This window comes from Pezoporus wallicus, unplaced genomic scaffold (genome assembly GCF_028554395.1).
Source record: "Pezoporus wallicus isolate ANWC-B61680 ecotype Strahan unplaced genomic scaffold, APGP_CSIRO_Pwel_v1 scaffold_7402, whole genome shotgun sequence".
Lineage (NCBI taxonomy): Eukaryota > Metazoa > Chordata > Aves > Psittaciformes > Psittacidae > Pezoporus > Pezoporus wallicus.
Window position 1 is genome coordinate 756,433 of NW_026641037.1, and position 18,291 is coordinate 774,723.

Here is an 18,291-nt window from a genome sequence, read left to right on the forward strand (position 1 = left end):
TATTTTTGGTCGATCATTTTTTAGTTAACTTTATAATCAAATTTCACTCTGCTGTAAGCCTGAAGAGAACATAAGTGATGTAGGAGGACATTACGTTCTTAAATCCATCTTGTTCTAATTCATGTTTCTGCACAGAAGCAGTTCAATAAAAATTCTACTAACAGTTTATGAGAATACAGATTTGATTTAACTTGATGTAAATACAGAAGCACAGCTTAGAATGATTTTGCCACTGCATTTTTTTTTTTAATGTAAGGAAAAAAATGTTCTGAAATAACTGGCATCTGTAAAGGAGGGAAATTCTAACAATGTAATATTGAAAAAATAAAGATGTGTAGGATTAATCAAACAAAAGATTCCTTTATCAAGGATCTGTATAGCTTAAGTGAGAACACTTATAGTTTGCCTCTGCTTGTAATAGGAGGGTTGAAAATAATGCTATTTCCCTGTAGTATTGCCAGAGAAAGTGGCTGGAGCACCAGTCTCTATTTCATCATACTTCACATCCTTTCAAGGCCTCAAAGAAAAGCTAAGAAATAATCAAGGAGTTGTTTGTGTTCAGCTTCCTGCCATGTGTGAATGATTCTTATCCTTTAGTTTAAGTGTCAGGTTTTGCTAAATGTTTTCCAGCAGGTGTGAATCTCTGGGATTTAGAGCTACCTGTGACCCCAGGCAGTTATACCATTTAAGGCAAAGGTATTTTTGATTGTAAAAAGTGGAGCTAGGTTTAGTTAGCAGTTACTCATACTTAGTTTTTATTCTGCCTCACAGTCTTCTAATAATCCACTTGTAAAGGGGGAAAACTTGGAATTTGCAAAGACAGTTCTGATGCAGCGAAGCTCTAAGCTGTCTGTTAGCAGTGTAAGCAGTGCCATCTTTTACTCTGTGTCACACTAAGCTCTTCTGCTTCTGCTCTTGGGAGTTTTGTCATGGGTTTTTACTGTGTAAAACGGTTAAGAAAACTCCATAAAGCTGCTGGGAATTAAAGGTACAAGTTGTCTCATGATGATAATTTAGTTCAGTATAGGGAAGGTGTAAAACCATGCTTAAAAGATACATATGAGAATGCAGCTGCATAATCTGAATTATCACTGCAGTAAATATTGCACATATTTTACAGTAGCTACATCTGCTAGTAGTGCTGGGGAGATAAACTCAATTCCAGTGACCATTGGGCCAAACCTGGAGAACTTTAATTTGTAACCTGTGGGCAATGAATGTGTTCTAGTATCCACATGAGGTGCAGTTTGGGTTCTGATTTCTTCTGACAGAGGTAAAAATGATGAAGCCTTTATCTGCTGTAGTTTGGCAATAGCTTCCTGTTGTTGGCAGGTGAAGGGGGAGCAATAAAAGCTCATTTTAAACTGCTATTTTGATCAAGAGTTTTCCTTCCTCTAATATTTTTCTTCAGTAGTGTGTCTCAGAAATTTCAGGTGTATTGCTGTCTTGTCTGTCATCCTGTTTGTTACTGGAGATGTTGCTCTTCCTACCCCTTCCTCCCCCTGCCAGGGTCCATTGCCAATCTGTATTAGGTTTCAGGCATCTTTCAGCAAGAGTCTTGCCTGGAAGAGTCTCCTGCTGTAGCTGCTAGGCAAACAAGTCATAAATCTAAGTATATCGCTTGAGTTTTCATGCATCTGTTTGCTGGCTGGTAACACATAGGAACAGCTCTCCAATGAGTGGGTAAGTTATGTATATTTGAAACCAAAGGTAGTTCTAATTTAAGGTTCCCTACAGTGTCCCTTTTACATTTAAATGTAAAATGGTTGGGAGCCAAAGCAGTCTTAAATGGTGTTCCAGCAAATGAAATGTTTGCCAGGGCCTTCTCACTAACACCAGGTGGGTGAGTAATTTGACAAAATGTACTTAACTCACAATTGATAAAAGGCTGCTACTTATCCTGCGCCTATTTCTGAAAATCTCTCTTGAGCCACAGCTTTTCAGTCGTAAGTACTTAATGATGAATTTTCACTCAGATTTTGATGAATTTTGAATTGGAAGAGTTAAAGCATATTGTCCCAGTGGCTTTCTTAGGGAGGATGGGGGATTTGCTTTTGAAATGTGAATATATGCTCGTGTGTGTTCCAGATTTGGTACAGAGCCTGTGTGATAGCGACTACCAAGTGGCAGCAGTACATACTGTAATTTATGAATTGGATGCAGATGTAAAAGGGCTGTCTGAAGCAGTTACATGATGGTTAAATTTGAAGTGTACTCACCACATGCAGCAAGCTAGTAGTAAGACTAAAAAGAAAAAGAAGCACAGCAAGCTGGTGAGATTCTGTTTCAGCAGAGAAGTTTTGTCCTTCAAAACAGCCAACATTTTATTCTTCCAGAGACAAGGCTTTTACAGCGAGAAACCAAGGAAGGTTTGGTCAGCCTCTCAGCCCTGTCAGACCAACTCTCCTGGCGAGGAAGTAGTTACTCAAGCTAACTTAATTTACTTAAGTAACTTAAGCTACTTATCTGCCACCCCATCCTTCCAGGTGAATTACTGGGGGAGAAGAAAGAAGACAGAAAATGCAAGACTGGATCTAAACTTTGAGGGGTTTTGGTGCTGAATTCCCATTTTGCTTAATGGTGAATCATTTCAGGGGGTCGGTTGCCTCAGCAGTGTGTGTGCAGTAACTCCCCAGAGCACTTGATTCTAGATCATTGTAAATTTGATCATTTGAAATTCAAAGTTCTTACATCAAAAATAAGCAGCTGTCCCGAACTTTGTAATAACTGAAAGTTTTGCTCACAGAAAATGGTGGAGTATGTTATGTGGCATGTCAAACCTGAGGGCGCAAAATGTGTCTGCTTGAGGGGAAACAAATAGCCAGGAAGGGGTGGTTGGGGTATGCAAGCACTATTTTTTAGATTTTTTTTTTTTTTTTAACAGAAAAAACCTAGTCTTACTGATGAAAATCTAAGGATAAGGATTTCACCTTTAACTGCTTTTTAAAATCTGTTAGTAAAATCTCTTATGTAATTACAGAGGTTCCCAAATACATTTCAGATGTAAATTACTCAGGTGAAATATTTATGGGAAAATACTGTTAAAATCATGCCATAAAACTCACCTTTGTACTAGAAGGACTGCTTCTGTGCCAATTTTGGGGAATTCCAAGCTGAGGAGTATGTGCTAATTGTTGAGTTACCAAACTGGTTGGGATTTCTAGTAAAATCAATGTTACTTTAGTCTCTTTTAGAATTAGCTTAAATATAGGGAATTACAGGGGAATATTGTGTCATATTTTTTTCCTTAAAGAAGTTAGACTAATACAGAGGTTGCTTCTGTTGGGTGGGTGGGTTTTGGCTGCGGGTATGGTGATGGGCTTTCACTGGATACCATTGAGAAGAGCCTGGCTCCTTTGTCTTTACCATCTCCCGTCAGATACGAAGACAGACAGATGTGATCCCACTGATCCTTCGAGCTGTCTCTTCCCCAGGCTAAGCAGTCCCAGGTTTCATCCTCTCTTCTGTCACAGTGCTGCAGTTATCATGGAAGGGAGGAAGGAGATACTAAGATGATCGTACTATTTTCAAACAGGGAATGTATTTTGGGAAAATCTACACATGTGAAATAGTGCTCATCCTCTCAGACCAGTGTAGCTGTAGATGTGATCCCTCTGCCCAAACTGCAGATTAGTTCCCGTATCAATCCTACATCCTCTCACATCAAATTGCTGAGTCTGATATGGGCAGGTACTATTAGACAAACTCATTTTACTTACTGTAATTGTAACGTGCTCAAGATGTAACACAAAGTGTCGGGTGTGCTGTGTCTTTCTGGGCCAAATGATCAAATCCACACTGCTTGAAAAGCAAGAAGTGCAGGTCTCGTTTGGGACAGGCGGCATGCACAGCAGGAGGCGCTAGCCCATTCTTCAGTAGAAGTTGCCACAGAAAAATTGAGACGTGCCTGCGATTAACGTGATGGTCCACCTGATGTCAGTATTCCCTCACGTTTAGCTGTTCTAAAGATGGCTATAAACTCAGAGAAACTTCTTGATGCCGATGTAGTTCCTAATATTTTCATTTAAGTTTAAAATAACACCAACCTAACGAAAAATAAGACAAAAGTGGCTTTGATCTTGATGTTAAAGCACTTACTCATAGCAAACTAATCCTGCCCCCAGATTTGTCTCTACTTACACTTTGCCATGGCTGCTTATTTTAGTTGCATTAAACGAGCAATTAAATGTAGGAGCACGACTCGTGTTGCGTTTCAGAGGGGTTTTGGCAATGTTTCCTGCAGCTTGTCCAGAACATAACCATGTAGCAAAGAATATTATTTGCCTTCATAAATCACTGATGTTTTCTGTATTTCACCTTCATTGCCAGTTTAGGATGGAAACTTGATTAAGGCATGTAAGAAACAGGAGATAAAGTTTAAAATTTGTCAGGATGTCAGTTCCATGGTGAAAACACAAAGAATAATCATAAGGAAAGATAAGCGGCTTCGTGTAATTTGAATATTCAGGTTTATAAAATGAAACAATTACGTATGACACAAATCCACAGCTCATGTTCCTTTTCATATCAACTAAGAAAATGTTTCAGATGTGCCAAGGACTGAAAACACTTGGAAGATATTTTAGGATAATCTGTGCTCAGTGACAAGTTTTGTAAAATAGAAGGAAACTATTTAAGCTGTAAATTATTCAGCAGGTTGTTTTGCATACCACTTAGCACGATGAGGCTTTGCGCTGCATGGGTTGTAACAATTAACGCCTTTAATGTAGGTCTTTGTTAATTCATACCTTTTTGTAGGGTGGATCTGAGATATAAAGGGCTGCAATTTTTAACCCATACCTCTGCTGAAGTTAATTTATACTAATATATGAAAGCTTGACATATTTAAGCTGGTATGAATGCAGCAGAAGAGAAAACGCTTAAAGTTTCTTGAAGTCCTAGGTTTGTTTTAGACTTTTCTTTGAAAGGCAAATGATCATATTGAAAATAATTCAGAATAGGAGCCCTGGATCCCCTGAGGAAAGAAAGTGTTCAGGCTTTTCAAGGTTCCCTCTTGGAAGGCTCAGCGCCAGGTTGGCATGTATGTTCCCAACACTGCAGACCTGGAGGTAGTCTAAAAAATATCTAGACAAATTTCTGCATAAATACTATTCTATATGGTGTTTACACTGTACAATGGAAGTGTCAGCACTATATGAAGAATTCTTTTTCTGTAATAAAGAAGACTAAGCTTATGCAAAAAGTAGTTTCAGCTAAGCAGGCAAGTTAGGCAGAAAGTTTCAGCCAAGCAGGCCTGAATAATTTAAGGTCAGCTTTCTAAAAGGAAACTGATCTGCTGTAAACTCAACATCGTCCTAAACAAATTTATGCAAGATGAAAAGGAGGATCTTCTGCGGGATGCAGAGGCTCTCAAATGCTGACAGTTTCATCTTAGAGACAGGATTTTCAAGTCAGATAATTAATAGTTCAGATAAGAACTCAAATTACACTCAGATGTAAATAGTAGTAGAGGCAAAATGCATACATTGTAGTGGCAAAGCAAAAAAAAAGTAACAACAAGGATCATGAACTTCTCTGAGGCCTCTAAAAATTATCAGAAGTGGTCAGTAGCAGAGAGAGTAAAGTTTTGTGTGAACAAAATCATCATCTTCATTGCCTTCAGGAAGGCAAACTATTTGGATCGATAAAATACAGTTGTAGTTTAATGAGAGATAAGCTGTAGCTGTCCTACAATAATAAACCTTCATAATGGGGACACTGAATCTGCCATAGTGTATTACAGCTGTAAAGATCAAACAGTTCCTAGGGAACAGCATGAGCAGCTTTATTTTAGCAGATGTTTATTATTTGTTCTTTAGTTTCAAATCTTGTTGATCCAGTGTTGGTAAATTGTACAATTTAAATATGAGATTCCTTTCAAAAATTCTTTTAAAAAGTCAGCAAAGCAGTCCTGATGGTGCTGCACACCACCCTCACCTTCCTTTTTAAGGTAGAGTACAGCAGGGGCATTTCCTACTCCTCTTGTAACACTTTCTGTTTCAGCCATGCATTAGTAAATCTAGCTTTGCAACACTTTCCATCAGGTTCCGAAAAGAAATACTGTGGCCACTTAAGGGCTGAGCCAGTACAAGCTCTGCTGATTGGACACAATTTTCAAAGGTGGAAACTCAGCTGAATGAAAACAATCTTGAAAAACGCCGAAGCAGACTCTTAAGAGTAGTCTCTGCCCCATGGCAGACAGCATTTGTTCTCACACAGCTGGGATAAACATGTGAAGTGCTCAGTGATTTTGATAGACACCAAATTACACCATGTCTGACCTTGATGAAATTTACATTGCCGGATGAGCATGCACAGGCCTGACCTCAGCAAATCTGGAGCCACAGCCACCTTCTAACAATTCTGCACCTCAGGCTGCTAGGCAGACTGCAGCATCCAGTAGGGAACTTGCCCAAGCAGGTTTGTGTTTCAAAACTGAAATTGCAAGGTGGAGTTTGAATGTAATATTTTAAATCCTATTCTGTAGATGAGAATCTGGGTGACAGGCAGGGAAAAGATTATGATGAGTAACACTAATCAAGTAGTTGGGGGGGGGGGGGTGGTGTGTTTTTTTCAGCCCCTTGTTTCCTTCTTTGCTTTTTGTTGCTTTCCTGCCTCTCTCTGATTCGCACAGCTGAGGAGGGGTCTTTCTGCCATGGAACAGCACAGAGAGCTGAAGTGATTGTCACTAGCAGACACCCAGGAGCCAGTCAGTGCAGAAGGACTGCCACACGCACACCACGCAGCTCAACCAGCAGGATCCTACCCAGCTGTTGCAGAAGAGGCAGCAGGTTCTTTGGACAACCACAACAAACACCATGTGGGTTTGTGCTGAGAGAAACACACCCAGGGGAAGAGTTCCTACTTCTCCAGCCCAGTGAGAGAGTTAATGTCAAGAAATACTTTGGATGTATGTGTACAGTCTTCAGCTGTAATTTAGTGTGGCCATGTATATGGTGGCTTGCTTATCCACTGAGCTTTCTTCACAGGCATACAAGGCAGTTTATACACACCTCCCCTGCACATATAATGCAAAACGCAGTATTTACTTACCTACGTTATAGATAAATTTGAAACAAAATTAATGTCTTCATAAGTAGTCTAATAATTGCCATAATTCAAATACCATGTTTTCTTCTTCTGTTCCTAAGCATCAGTAAATGAAATACATGTACTGACTATGAAAGCTGCTATGAGCAAATGTAAGATATTTACTACTTTAGCCATTATATTTCTTTAATAAAACATACAATTGGATTCTAACCTATAGCATTAAATAATAGAAGCAAGGTGTTTTTCATTGTTGAGGGTTTCTTTTGTTTGTTTGTTTTTTGGTTTGTTTTTTTTTTTTTTACCAACTTAGAAATTAGTTGGGTACTGTTAAAAGAGTTGTAAAGTTAAGCACAGCTGCCCTCATTTTCCCCAAATAAGCTATTTTTTACCCTATCTTATTTTCCCTCAATTATAAATTGGGAAAGTAACTGACCTTGCTGAGATGATAAATAACATAACTAATGTCTTCACTTTATCACCTTCCATGACCAACTCTCAATTCATAAGTCATTTGATTGCCATGCAGTAATTACATCCTAGTGTCTTGAAGGAGAGGATGTTCCAGGAGCAGCTCAACACTTGCAAGAGACAAGAAAACTCACGTCTGTGTGGGTGGGAGCAAAATCAAGATTACATTATCCTGTCTGCACCATGCTACTACTCTGTTCTTCTGCTGGGATGACACAGAGCACCAGTTCTCATTGCTAAGTTAATCATATGGGTCCTTCGTCCCTGGCCAGCTCCACTCCACATTTGACAGTACAGGCATCTTGTGTTTCTAAGGTTGAAGCTTAAAAAACATGGACGTTGAAACCAAGCCAGTTACAGTGTATCCAGCATATTAGTTACAAAGTGTGCAGTCTCAAGAATTCATGTTTCAGACACTATTCAACATGTAGAGTCTAAAAGAAGGTAAAAGGGGGGGCGTTAAGTGGTTTAGGCAAAAAGGAGAGACATTGTGTTTTAGGTAGGGGTTTTATTGTTTTTCAACCAAAATGTCCCTATCACAACCAAATACGTAGTTTCATGTTCTGTGTACAATACGTGTGCTTTACCGGTCTTCTCAAAGTAAAACAAAACCAATCTTTTTTAATAAAATCCATGAATATCAGAATTTTATTATGAATTTTCATGAAAGTGCATCCCCACCTTTTTAATAGATCAACTGCTTTATTTGCACAATGATCATGAAACATTCAAGTAATCCATTGTCCTAAATAAATGAGGAAAAGAAATAAATAATAAAATCATTCTATAAATAAATACATACCAAGCTTACAGAAGCAGCTTATAGTCCTATAGTGTTGTGCAACACCTTTTGTGTACACATCTTTCCTGTCAGCAAAACTACAGCAGACGAGACCAAATGTATGCCTTGTAATTTCTCAAGAAGAAAACTCTCCATATCCAAGCAGCTCTCCCTGGAATAACAAAATATGCAGCACAGTTGTTTCTGTACCAAACTTCATAACTCCAGCCAGTCTTTAAAACTGAAAGATCCTCAAGAAGCAGGCAGTCAGACAATAAAAATGAGGAGTGATTGAAATTGTTTTGGCAAAACAATTTGCTGACAGAGTCCTAGAATACAGAAGAACATTAAGAGCTACTGCAGAATAAAGCAGCGTCTGTGCACACCCTGAACTTGTTTCTAAACAAAAATTGAGTGTTAAGAGAAACACTTCTTTGATCCAAAAGTCAGGGTCAGGTTGCTAGTGTTACTTCACGATAGAAACAGCATTTTCATGTTGGTTTCCAAGTATGTGCAAGCAGAATTGAAAAGCCGTGCTAATGTGGATGGGCACATAGATGTAAGCAGTGTATAACACCATAAGTAACACGGTAATGTTGAAAGTGTAGAAAAGCACTTTTTCCCAGGGCTCCATGAGGTAGCTGCAGGTAATTAGTTCGAACTGGCAGAACAGCCAATAGAGATAGTTCTTCATGTTCTTAATATCCATCTCCAACTTCGTGCCACTTCTGAAAGCCTTCCCTATTAAAATAATGGATAGTAAAAATAGAAAACTTTTTCTAAAAAAAGGAAAAAAAAACTCCATGGAAACATCATATGCACAGCAACTCTGTGCTACTCAGCTTGCTCATACTGACCATTTTTAGTAAATTATGTTTTAAAACCACAGCAGATGTAAAATTCCAAGGTCGCAAATGCATTTTAAAGCATAAAACATGGTCAGATAGTAACAGACTAACGTGAGTCATTCTTCTACCCCATCCCATAAAAGGCTTCATTTGTATTCCATTTTCCTTTCCTATATTCAGTTCTGAACATGACAGTTAGATCACTGGCACTCTTATTTACCAAGAAGGCTCCACAATGTTTCTTTATTCCAGAAATCAGTTACCCAATAATTGGCGCAATTCAGTTCTCTGAGCCAAACTCTACTTTCATAACTTTGCCTTGCACTGGATTATTTAAGGCTTAATTCAAAAAGCATTTCAAACCCTCTCTCCCTCACCACTCATGAATTTTGACATAGAACTTGGCTAGAAGTCTGATTTCTCCTACTGCAGGCTGAATTTTATAACCTATATTTCAAGTGCTGCTGGAATGCAAACTGCAAGTATTCAGAACTCCACACAGACAGAACTACAATAAAAGAAACTATATACATATTCTCCTGCTGCTTTTGCAACAGAGATTGAAAGCATATACATTTATTTTAAAGCTTTGTGTTCAAATTAATGTTGATGATTACTAAGTATTACATTATATATGTAGCAGAACACAGAACTGGAGAGGTAAAGAGAAAAGACTATTTCAGTTACTGGTGCTTCCTGTCATTTGGTAAATAAGAGATGACAAAACTAAAACTGATTCCTCACTTTTTAATAGAAAAGTTAAGAACTTCTGGTGGTGTCAAGATCTGTGAAAAGAAATTATTCTACAGAAATTAAGTACAACTTCATCCTCAATACAGAGTGGGACTTTATCCTAACAAAAGCCCCTTCCTAATGTGTTGGGTTTTTTTTTTAATTTTGCCTCACCTTTCATTTAACTTCTACAGCTTCTTCAACTCTTCTCTGCCTGACAGGTGAGATAAACTAGATAATGCTTCTGTAGTTAAGAATTGTTATTAGCTACTTTTAGCAATATCCTTAATATATCCATCACATTTCTGTACATTACATGCAGCTTTTACTAGATCTAGGTTATACCTAAGCCTCTTATCATCAAATGCATTGCCAAGCATCTTTGAAGAAAGACATTTCCTACCAAAAATTGATTTTGTAGAAAGTGGAACTTACCTCTTCACTTCTCCCTGATGACAAAACGTCCAGGTGAGAGATGCTTCCTAACACTTCTGCCTTTTGCAGCTGAACAGCTCAGGTACGGATTAAGAAGCAGAAACAATTACCTTTGATCCTCAATTACAGTGTGTATCCTCCATACCCCGCCCTTCTTCACTGTTGCTAAAACTCTGGCCAAAATTGTCTGCATTATGCAACCAGGACAGCCGTCATGTGGCTTGGTACCATGCTCTCGTGACAGCATTAGTTTGATAACTTGTACAAAGTCAGAGTTTAAGAACTGCAGGTTGGGAGGAACATACAAGGCTGAAACACTACTCAGGACAATCAGCAAAACATGTTTACAGTCTGTGCGTTCCCTAATTTCGCATCTCAAAAAACATCTCTGTTTCTCTGGGACTTTACGATGCAGGATGCCAAGGTTCCTACAAGGTGCAATTAACATCCATGCAAAAATACAAGTTACGTAGCCACAAAAATGTAGCCCAATTAATATGTCACAGACAAGTCTCTGGTGAAGCCACCACTTCCTGCAACCTTTGATTAATACCACTTTCAAACAGTTCCCAGTCTTCTCTGTATCAGTATATCCCAGCCCTGTATAGACACCTCAGTTGTCCTCATCCAGAAACCACAGGGTGGAGAGAATACGTGGACAAGATTTCTGCAAGGAAAAAATTGTGATTTTTTTTCTTAAAAATGCTATGAAATAAAACCAAGCCACAAATGCTTGAGGCATTTTAATGATCTAATTGGACAAGCAAACGAGGTAGAAATCTGCATAATATGTTCTAAACTATCTGCCTGCAGTCAAATAATTTCCAAATATGAATCAGCTTCATTTTGGGAGACTACACCATAAGCAATGTCTAAGGCATCTGAGCCTCACCTTCCTTCTTCCTTTCTTTACAAAACACAGCCTAAGTTGATCTGTTAGTAACTGCTGATCTATTAGTAACTGCTTATCTATTAGTAACTTCCTACCTTATCCCTGCCCTGTTAAACTTTATTCTGTTTTTCAACAAAATAAATTTTTCTGTCTAAAACCTGTCCATTTTTCATAGAAAATTTAGAAATAGTAAACTACTGTCCCTAGCAGCAGTAGCAAATATGCCCCATGCCCCACAAGGGTTTGCCAGAGGAGGAGTGTATATCACGAACTGAACAAACTATTACATGATGGAAGATATAACCTAGTTTGTGGTCTAGAGAATGGACTCATCAAACGTGAAATATAATTGCCCTGGAGTACTGCTGCAGGATTCTTATCTCAAGAGTTTCTACTTTCGACCAACTCCATATTTCCATGGAGTATGGAGGGATGGGCTGGGAAAAGTTGATTTTCAGGTTGGTTGGTTGTTGTTTGGGGTGTTGGTTTTGTTGTGTTTTTTTTCCATTAAGATGTTGGTGAAAAAAATGTCTACACGGGAGAAACATTTGACAGCCACAATACCTCCTCCTCATGGACGTCCCTGCTTCACATTACTCACTCTCCCTGTGAGGTGGATCAGCCTCTTCTGAATCCTTTATCAAGATGCAGTAGCAGAACACTGATTACCAGTACAGCTGAAGGCAGGGCTGCCACCACTGTGCTCTCTGAATCCTCTTCGAAAAACATTTCCATAAGAGCCAGGAAAACTCAGATCAGTACTTCTGCCATTCTCAGGTGCAAAACCATAAGAAGTTTTCATTCTTTTCAGTAATTATCCACTAGTTCTTCCAATAGCAAATTCCCTGAGTTGAAACAATGCAGAAAGAGACTTGCTGGGTTTGCTGTAGTTCCTAACAGTGTCAAAAAGTTTTTACCTGATAGCCGAGTGCCACTGTGGTAGTGCAGAAGAACAGGCGGTTTCACAGCAATAAGATGTTTGGGTAGGCAGAATCCACTCCTAGTGTGGTGCTGTAAGCAGATCTCAGACAGTGGTATGTAAAGCCTCCAGGCATGCTCTCCTCCTCACTTTCTGAGCGGCCACCCCTGCTGCTTTTCCCAGCTTCTACCCCAAGGGGAAATAAGAAGTCACAAATGCTTTTCACAAGTTGTAATCATATGTGTATAGCTTCCTGCAGAATACAAAATTCACCTCAAATGCCTGGCTTTTAAGGCAGTTTTAGCCTATGCACTTCAAGATTCCCCACATATGCAAGAAACAGAAATAGTCTTCAAGATAAAAACAAAGCAAAACAGACCAACAAAACCAGACAAAATCATACTGCAACATTTGGTAAGGCACTGTGAAGGATGACTGCAAATACATAGAACTTACTCTGAAGAACAGGAAAGAGAATCTCCTGGATAGCATTATGTCCCAGAGGGGCTAGTCCCTTGTTTTCAGGTCTCTTGATGGTGTTGCCCACACAATTAAATTTCAAAACCTCTTTTTATTGCTTCCAACTATGGTTTCCAGAAATTCAAACACAACCATATGAAAGTCACACAGTGAGACAGCAACCAGAAACATCCAAATTACCACTGTGCTAAAGGAAATCACCAGCCTCCCTTTTCTAAGTTCAGTGAGGTTCCCCATATGGAAAAGCCACCACTTCTGGTTTATACAGAATTTAGACAATTAGCTCCCGAAGCAGAAGTACTGCGCGTTTTGGGTTCGGTTTGTTTTTGTTTTTGGGTTTTTTTTCCTATTATTTTATGCCTTATAATGGGATCCTCTGATGTCTAGTAAGGTGCAAACCTCCACTGAGGCATTTGCTCTGCATTTGGCTTCAGAACAGCAGCTGTCTGTGTGGTTTCTTTGCTGTTTAGTAAGGACTATGTGATATCCTACTTTTTCTCTTCCTGATCATTTCTGTAGACACAATTTGTGTCTTTGAGATCTCCTCAAATAAGTACTTTCAGTACTTCTTTTTCCAACTTAACTGAAATTGGTCATGGGTTAAAATATGTGGTGTGTATAGAGAGATAGAGATAATGAAAGAAAATAAGCCGTATTTCCATAGAAGACCAAGCTAAAAATGCCCAAAATCTCTCTACCTTACACCTATACACTGTGGTAAGTCATTTATCTGTCTACTTAAAATTTACACACTGGAAGATAATAAAAGCAGAAAATGAAGGTGATCAGGACAGCTTTCTAATCTACCCCATCTATCTGTCTACACAAAGCAAGACACAGACAAGTTTGTTTTGTTGTAACAGTATACTTCAGTTTGATCCCTTTTGGCTCCAGCACCTCTTCGAAAAAAGCAGCATCACTGATGAATTATTAACATTCAGAGAAGGCAGCTCTCTGACAGACAGCATCTGTGTGTGCATTTGTACAAGCTCTTCGGGCTGCAGCTTCAAGCCCATAATGTGGTCCTTAGCTCAGCAACCTCTTCCTGCTCTCTCCCTCATGCTGGCAAGGAGGACACATCAGGGAACTAGCTCAGGCCTGGCAGGTCATAGATGTGCCAGCATCTTCAGTCTGTGCAAAACCTGACCACACAACTGCAGGCACTGGAGGAAGGGACAGGATGGAAACACAGGACAAGGGCAAGGAGATGGTGGGAAGTTAGGCAGGGCACAGCAACCCAGGCAAAGGTGAGCTTAACTTGCTATGGAACTGCACCATAAAGTAAGTAACATGACCATGAACAGAGGCACCAGCCTCCTCCTGTGAACACCTGCAGCCTCTGAGCATCATCCTGTGTCCTCAAGGCACCTGAGCATCAGCTTCATGGCACAGGGAAAGAAACTAAGCAATATGGGATGGCTTTTATAGTGAGTTGTCAGCTTGATTTGCCAATACAATCAAGCAGCACCAGAACATACAGTACTGTTCCTGGAAAGGAGAAACATTGCCCTGTAGTGTAGAACAGCCCAGTTCTTAGAAAGGTTCTGCTGTGCGTGATGTAAAATATCTGGCATGTGGCTCCACAATTTCTGGCACCAGATGACAGGTTTATCTGGAGTAGTATCACCCTGGAATCAGGCTGTATGACACCATATAGCAACTCAAGGAATGTATCTTGATGAGGAATGTATCTTGGCTCCAGCTTATAGGAGCTTGACTTACTCCCATTTGTAATGCAAATAGCATATTTTCATTATTACATTTTTGCCTGCAAGAGTCATACAATTTCCCAGCATGTTTCCCCATACCTGGCTAGACCAGTTAAGGAACTTCTTAAATTCTACATCAGGACAGATAATTAAGTAAATGAAAATTATGGAGGCTAGTAATCTCCAAAAGCACAAGGAATATACGTAGTTGGCCCAGAAGGATTAGGCACAAAGAAAGATGATACCATGCCATTCGATGTGTCACAGAGCGTTTCACAAAAGCTGGACAGTTAAGCACATCAGTTGTGAAAGCAGTGAACCTAGACAATTACTGTTTATCTTACTATATAGCTCACTCACATTATTTCTTATTTAGCTACCACTGATGCATGGGAAACCCCAGCAAAACAAGTTTATCCTGCCCATCAGTGTCCTAGCAGTATCTAGAATATGCTCTTGTGGGACAGTCCTTGCATGCCTGGTCCTTCATCCAAGTCAAAGCCTAGTCTCCAAGTGTGGCTCAAATTCACCACATATTCCTTCACCTGGCAGACTTTCTTAAATGAGAGTGGGTCATTTAGGACTAGAAAGGGGAAGCTATATGTTCCTGCATGGAGCAGCTGAACTCTGCTTTCTCCTTCTTGTTTCTGTAATGTTTATCAGTTTCAGTTTTTCCTGTGTTGCCCATGCTGTCATACCCCTCAAGACATAACTGACATTGTTTCAGGGGTGAAGCAAACATAACTGGAAACAAAAAGCTGCCTAAAAGGAGTTTAAAATCTAGAACTGTACAGATACAAAGCCACAACTGTGATTGCAGAGCTGAATGTGCAGCCTGGTACTAGCAGCTGATTACACTGACTGCTCTCCTAAGACCAAGATTCTCCTGTTCTCCATTTCTAGCATCATTTTGTAGTTTTACTTTAAAGCACAGGTGATACAACCCTAGCTATCTTGCAGGCCTTCAGCACTGCAAACTTCAGTTGTGCTGCCAGCAAATACAGTTGTCTCCCACATGTGTGTAGGGAGTAGAAGGTTTCTATATGTATGCTGAGGATGGCAACAGCTGCAGTCCTGATGTGCTCCAGTAATGCTTCATCCCTTTTCCAGGAAGATACTCAGGTGCCTGATTCTGTCACAGGCACTGGATTCCCAAAGACTTTGTGACTTAGCTCAGTTGCAAAAGAGACAAAAAGGGCTCTTTAACAGGCAACAACTAATTCCAAATCACTGCAGCATTAAACCCTTCCCCATCTAATGCTGAAACTACAGGAAACAGTGCAATATGCACTGTTTGGAATATGCAAAAGAATATTCCACTTGCAGAGCATCAAAAGGGTAATAGTTGTGCACTTGGTTCTCTCTCCCAACTATGTCAACATATACTTAGCACACACTAAGAATCCACCAGAACTGGTGCACTGTACAGAAGATTTTTCTGCAAGATAAATTAGCATAGGGTGACCTGGTGTTCAGGAAGAAAGACAAGAAATTGAAACTTTGTTACTTTAAGAAAACATGTAAAATGAAAGGATGAGCTTAGTGTTTGTCTCCTAGTATAATTAAGACAGGTAGTTACCAAAGTGGGAGTCCCTTCCTGGGCAAGAGTAATGAATTCTCACTCACATCCTCTTTAATTTCAGTTGTGGCATCTAAAGCCTACCTGAAGATTGTACCACTCCCAAAAACACGCTCAAAGCTGAATTCAGACTTTTGGCAGAGTACAGCTCTTCACCCAGCCATCATCCATGATATGTCCATCCCTTGGCAGTGTTCAAGGCCAGGCTGGACAGGGCCTGGGGATGTGATCTGGTGGAAGGTGCACCTGCCCATGGCAGGAGGGTTGGAACCAGATGATCTTTAAGGTCCCTTCCAACCCAAACTGTTCCATGATTCTGTGATTCATTCTATGTCATCAGGAGACCAGGCCTTGCTCTTAGAAAAAAGCCCTGTCAGTGGGCTGGTGACGGATGCAGTGTCCCTGCCAGGCAGGAGCCCTTCACAGGCCCTTACCTTGTGAGGGGCAAGCAGGAGTCATGAAGTGATCATTGCCATGAAACAAACTCAAAGGAAAAAAAATAAAATTAAATTTAAACAACAAAACACTACCACCACAAAACAAAACCCAAAGAAACACCAAAGAAAACCAAAAACACCCGCTCAGATCTCATCTTTTCACTACAGACAGGAGAAGGGCGGCTGTGTGAAACCTCAGTACCTGCCTTCCATTCGCCACAGCCGGGCCCCCGGAGCCTATAGGAGTCCCCCTCGCTGCCGGCCCTCCCCACACCCCCAACGCCCTCAACCCCCCGCCGGCCCCTTGCCGTCTCCTCAAGCCCCTTTGCTGACCCCGCCTGGCTGCCCACAGCTACCGGCCCGGCCTCGCCCTATGCTGCCGCTTCGTGTCGCTGCCCCCGCCCCGGGCCGCCCACGGCACCTGCCCCACAAAGTAACCCGGCCGCTGTCCCCCGGCTCCCATAGGCGGAGAGGCGTTCAGGCGACGCGGAAGCGCGCCGCTCCCCGCTGAGGCGGAAGCTGCCTACAAACCCCAGCAGCCCCCGCGGCAAGGACGCCAGAAGCAGCGGGAGGGCACCGCAAGGGCTGCTGGGGGCGGTAGTCCCACGCCGACTTCAGGGGACAACGGGCAGTGATGGCTGTCGGCCTGCGGTGAGAGGCCAAGTTCAGTGTGGGCATAGGGTGAGGGGACAAATCGTGGCCGTGGCAGTAATAGCGTTAGAACAATCACACGGACCTCAGAAATTCTTCTTACGCGGTGTTGACAGTTGTTGCTTCATTCACCCTCTTCACAACTCTTCCAGCCCAGTCCCTCTCTCCTTCTCTCGCAGCTCTGTGAACAGCTTGAGGGGTTTGTGCTTATATTTTATTCCACACTTTCCAAACTAGAAGCGGTTTTACTCAAACGAGTAAACTCACGGGTGGTTTTACTCAGACTCATGCTTCCCTCAAGGGCTCACTGTGTCTCTCACCTCAGGTGGATCCTGCAGATGTGTGTCCAGAGCAGCCTGTGTCCCGCGCTCTCAGAGCTGAGTCCTTTCAGGTGACCAGTGCCCTCTGTTCTGCTGTGTTTCCTTTCAGCACGCCATATATTTGGTGAGTAAATCAGCTATAAGAGAAAATCCCCTGTAAAATCTAATCCTACTTTTTCTCCAGATACTAGATGACTAATCAAGTATTATGAGGAAAAAAAAGTAGTTCCTGCCTTGTGTAAGTGATCCTTTAAAAAGGCAAATTTGAGAACATTTAGTGTACCCTTTTGACAGAAGGATCTTCAGAGGATCTACAGTACTAAGAAGTATTTCAGTCTTTTCTGTAATTGCTTTAAGAAGTACATGGCATTCAAATGTGTCCCTTTTCTTTCTGTCTAGTCAGAGGTATTTTCCTGGAATAAAATTTGCAAGTGTCTCATTTTTCCTTTATTTAATTGTTTGGATACTATTGCTGTTTTAGCATGGATCCTTCCTTGCCTCATCAAACCCGAGACAGAGGTGTTTCTTTCTTGGTGTGAATAACTGTGCTCAAGTGAATGGGCCTGCAGGAGAGCACAAGCGCATGGCCACAACTGTGGACATGAGCAATGCGGCAGGACGAGAAACCAAAATTAGACTTATCAAATTATTTAATGCATCACTCCCAATTGTCTTGAAGAGGTTTTAAATATCCAAGTAGCTTTGAGCTATAGATACTGGAGTAGAAGGAGCACGGTCATTTGGGTACCTACTCTCTTTCAGTGAAATCCTAGTTGGTAAAATTCTGCTTGGATTGAATACATGGTGTCAAAAGTGAAAACAATGCAAGGGGAAAGCACTGGAAAACTGAATAATCCACCAAATAATACATCTTTTTTTTTTTTTCTCCAAAAAGACACATTAATCTGCCTATATGTGTTTTATCTAAAACTTATTTCAAAAAAGTCTTTGTCAATGCAATCAAAATGAAACTATTTCTAATTTAAT

The 18,291-nt window shown here is 40.7% G+C and overlaps 1 protein-coding gene across 5 annotated transcripts; it reads right to left on the reverse strand.

The window, feature by feature from the left end:
- Positions 1-7,513: 7,513 nt before the first annotated feature.
- LOC130605943 (serine palmitoyltransferase small subunit B-like) lies at positions 7,514-12,905 on the reverse strand. Of its 5 annotated transcripts, XM_057421833.1 has the most exons (3): positions 12,127-12,905; positions 10,318-10,386; positions 8,014-9,043 (listed from the first exon to the last, which is right to left on the reverse strand). In XM_057421833.1, the coding sequence occupies exon 3, from the start codon at positions 9,009-9,011 to the stop codon at positions 8,769-8,771; it is 243 nt and encodes an 80-aa protein (XP_057277816.1). In that variant the 5' UTR covers positions 9,012-9,043; positions 10,318-10,386; positions 12,127-12,905; the 3' UTR covers positions 8,014-8,768. The 5 variants fall into 5 exon arrangements, 3 of the variants coding, with proteins under 3 accessions (XP_057277816.1, XP_057277817.1, XP_057277815.1); XR_008973827.1 differs by lacking the exons at positions 10,318-10,386; positions 12,127-12,905 and adding an exon at positions 7,514-7,631 and having other exon boundaries at positions 8,324-9,714; XR_008973828.1 differs by lacking the exons at positions 10,318-10,386; positions 12,127-12,905 and adding an exon at positions 7,650-7,955 and having other exon boundaries at positions 8,324-9,714.
- Between the last annotated feature and the right edge of the window lie 5,386 nt (positions 12,906-18,291).

Excerpts from the sequence above, each read along its gene's own strand:
- LOC130605943 (XM_057421834.1), bottom strand. The coding sequence starts at position 9,011 with ATGGATATTAAGAACATGAAGAACTATCTCTATTGGCTGTTCTGCCAG.